Source organism: Chrysochloris asiatica, unplaced genomic scaffold (assembly GCF_000296735.1).
Source record: "Chrysochloris asiatica unplaced genomic scaffold, ChrAsi1.0 scaffold00137, whole genome shotgun sequence".
NCBI lineage: Eukaryota > Metazoa > Chordata > Mammalia > Afrosoricida > Chrysochloridae > Chrysochloris > Chrysochloris asiatica.
In genome coordinates this window covers 1,742,978-1,747,074 of record NW_006408655.1, presented here as the reverse complement: position 1 = coordinate 1,747,074, position 4,097 = coordinate 1,742,978, and the positions used below count along the sequence as shown (strand labels likewise).

General features: G+C 37.1%; 1 protein-coding gene across 1 annotated transcript in view; it reads left to right on the top strand.

Moving 5' to 3' along the window:
- Window positions 1-4,097, top strand: part of NSUN6 (NOP2/Sun domain family, member 6) — a 111,692-nt gene that overhangs the window by 23,291 nt on the left and 84,304 nt on the right. Inside the window, exon 4 of the mRNA XM_006869888.1 lies at window positions 3,312-3,421. Coding sequence (XP_006869950.1) covers window positions 3,312-3,421 — 110 coding nt within the window. The remainder of the gene's footprint in view (window positions 1-3,311; window positions 3,422-4,097) is intronic.

Below are 4,097 nucleotides of genomic sequence, written 5' to 3'. Positions count from 1 at the left end.
GAAAGGAATAGCCAGAAATATCACCATAGAAAGCTTGTAAGTCCATCTTCTGCCTATAACTGATTGGAATACCTAAAATGGGGATACAACTTGCCTGGAGCACCCTTGACTACCCTTCATATCTAGGAAGGAGGACACACCCCTTTTCAACCATGCAGTAGATAAGTATATAGGAGGAAGATATGCTCATTATAAATGATGGTGTGGTCAGTCATTCAAAATCAAAGGGGCAACATGTACCCAAAGACAGTTGCGAGAAGCGATGGGAAAGTGGATGAAGGGAAATAGGAGCTACAGAGAGGAAGTGAATGACATTCCACGGAGGGGATTGCTGTCATTGAGAAGAAACAAAGTCTATGATTTGTTGAATGTAAACCTTCATTCAATTCACAATAAAAAGTTAAAAAAAATAAATGGAAGGTATTACTGATGGGGATCAAAGACTTCATCAATAAATTACACCAAATAACACCAGATCCTCACAACTGGATCAATAAGCAACATCATGGTAAACAGAGAAGAGATTGTAGATGTCAAGGATTTCCTTTTACTTGGATCCATAGTCAGTGCCCATGGAAGCAACAGTCAGGACATCAAATGACATCAAATGACATATTACAGTGGACTGATGCAAAAGTTCTCTTTAAGGAGTAAAAATCAAAGATGCCACTTTGAGGGCTAAGGTACACTTAACCCAAGCCATGGTATTTTTACTTATTTCATAGTCATGGGAAAATTAGACAGTGAAAAAGAAGACCAAAGAAGAATCGATACACTTGAATTATGGTGTTGTCAAAGAATATTGAAGGTACCATGGACTGTTAGAAGATTAAGCAAATCTGTCCTGGAAGAAGTACAGCCAGATTGCTCCTTAGAAGGAATTTGGAGCAAATGAACCTCTATATGGAGTTGTTGTTAGTTGTTATGCTGGATGTTTATGAAGTGCATTGGCCAGGAATTGAACTGCAGTTTCCTGCCTGGAAAGGAGAATTCTACCTCTGACCCCAGTGACCCTTTAAGAAGTCAGAAGAAAAAAAAATGAGCAATGAGCATGTGTGATATTAGCTAGAAGAATAATATAAAGCTGAGAAGTGAGGTCTTTTTTGGTTGTTGGAAATATATACAGCAAAACATACACAGCAAAATAAACACAGCAAAACAATTCTGCATGTTCTAGATGATATATAATTCACTAATTACCTTCAAGTTGGGCGACAATTCTCATTATCATTTTCAAATTATTACACCCCATTGACATGAACGCACTGCCTTCCTAGCTTCCTGTCTAATATTTTGAGTTGTCAGTTTGATCCCATGTCAATAATTCTTTATGTTAGAGGATAAGTATTGGACTGCTAACCACAAGGCTGGTGATTCAAACCTACCATCTGCTCCTTGGGAACCTTAAATAGGGTCTTTATGAGTCAGAACTAGGTCAATGACATTTAACAACATTGTTTAGTTTTACAAAGACTTCAGGTGACATTTTTGATTTCAGGATTATCTCAGGGCATTAGTTTCAGTGATTCATCCACTCTCCATAGCTCCAGAAAGTCTAGATTCCCTGAGAATTTGAAATATTAGTATTCATTACCTTCCTTTTGATTAGGATTCTTCTATATACTCTTTGATTAAAGTGTTCAATAATAGTAGCCAGACACCATCTAGTTCTGGTCTCATAGCAAAAGAGGCAGTTTGTTCATGGAAACAGTTGCCACACGATCATTTTTACCTCCTTTTCCTGATTCTCTTTCTTCCTTTGTTGCTCCAGGTGAACAGAGACCAGTTGTGACTTGTATGGTCAGTTGCAAGCTTTTAAGTCCCCAGGCACTACCTCTTGAACTAGAAGGTAGAATCCGAAACCCATTGTCACCTAGTTGATTCTGACTCTTAGTAGCCCTGAAAATGTTATGAAGTCAGTTAACTAGGATGTCACATGTTACCATGAATTTGAATCTGCAAACAGAGAAAGCATATCCCGTGAAGAATCTGGTTGCCTGCAAGCAGCCTCAGTGGCTACTTGTTCTTTGTTGTTTTATGTATATATATTTAGATAACATTTGCCAGCTCAGCTCTTTACAGGTGTACTGCAGAGTGTTATCAGTTACATTTGGCTTTGCAACCAGTATCCATTAACCATTGTGACTTTTTCTTCACCATAAACAAAAACTAAATGCTTCATAAGCATTAAGACATACTCTCTTCCTCTAGCCACTGGTAATTCCTAATAAACTTTGGATTCTACATTTGCCTTTTTCAAGTCTTTTGACATAAATGAAATCATAATTTGTCCTATTTTGATTGACTTATTTAATTCAGCATAATGTTCTGGTGTGTTACTGTAAGATAAACACTGGACTTCTAGCTTCAAGGTTGGTAGTTCAAATCCACTAGCTGCTCCTTAGAAACCCTATATAGGATCACTTTGCCTCAGAACCAACTCGACAGTATGTAATACAAACTACAATAATCTCTTTAAGCTCCATTCATGTTGTAGCATGTATCAGGACTTCATCTCTGGCAAAGTAGTGTTCCATCATATGTGTGTACCACATTTTATTTATCCATTCATCCTCTCATGGGCATATAGATTATTTCTCCCTGTCTGTTAAGATTTGATATTTTAGAACTTTGAAAAGCTGGTTTTGAATATAAGAAATGATGACAGATTTTAATTGTCTAAAGAATGAATGCGAGGTAATAAATTTTAGGAAGCAAAACACTAAAAAATCTAGACAGCAAGAAAAAATATACTTGTACATTCACTTGTCTGTGTAGTTTAAGATAGTCATAATTACCCTGTGGTGATCTGTCACTTTAGAAAATTCTTCTATGTTTTTTAATTTCTTAAATACACAGGGGCTTCAAAACATTCTTGGAAAATGGTATTAAAAGATAACAGAATTTTTTATAAACTTTTTGAAGCCCCTTCATATCTGTCTGTTTTAGTATTTGAATACAGAGACTTTATTTCTCTTCTTTTCTAATGCTATGATGAATAGATTATAGTAATGTTTGTTAAATGATAAGATGTATTAACTAAGTAAATTTTGGTGCCTCTTTATTGTCTTCTACCAGATGGACCACTTTATAATTTCCTTTTCTCTCAAGTGCTTAGCTTTTTTTTTTTACTATTTCCTCTATTTTTATTGTTCTTCATTAGGCATACTTTATTCACTTATTAGTGGCAGTAATCCTAGGATAATTGAGATTAAAGTATTATTTTTTTTTAGGATTTAGATTAAAACATTACAAAGCTTAGTAAACTTTGGAGCTATAGCCATTACATTTCTCTTCTCTAACATCCGTAGGAAGAATATAACAAAACGACAGTGTGAAGCCATTGTTGGAGCCCAGTGTGGTAACGCAGTGTTACGAGGGGCCCATGTCTATGTTCCAGGAATTGTGTCAGCTTCCAAATGTAAGTGTCATGTTCTGATTTCTCAGAAAAGCAAAGATTCTCTATAATTTTTGTTCTTTATCAAATGGAATCGTTATTCAGAGTAAATTTCTGATTTACTTTTGTCACGTATTTTCAAGTTTTACCTTTAGTATAGTCATGGAGGAGTCCTGGTGTAGCGCTGTGGGCTAATGTGCTGGACTGCAAAGTTGGTGTGAACCACAAGGGCGGCAGTTCAAGTTGACCAGCCGCTCCTTGGAAACCCTACACAGGGTCGCTATGAGTCAGAACCGACTTGATGGCACTTAACAACAATAGCCATGGAGAGTCTTATGTGAACTAAAATATTCAGCACTATGTAGGTTTTCTGGCAGTTTTTCACTTTCCATATAAGAATGTGGATGCTGATGTTTATTTGTTGTTGTTGTTGTTAAGTGCTGTTGAGTTGATTCTGACCTATAGTGACCCTGTATAGGGTTTCCGAAGAGCAGCTGGTGAGCTTGAACCACTGACCTTGCAGGTCTAATGACTTTACAGTCTGGTGCATGATTGTTGTTGTTGTCAGGTGCCAGTGAGTCGGAACCGACTCATAGCGACCCCAAGCACAGCAGAACAAAACAGTGTCCAATCCTGGGCCAACCTCACTACCGCTGCCACACTTGAGTCCATCAATGATGCCACATGGCTGATCCATCTC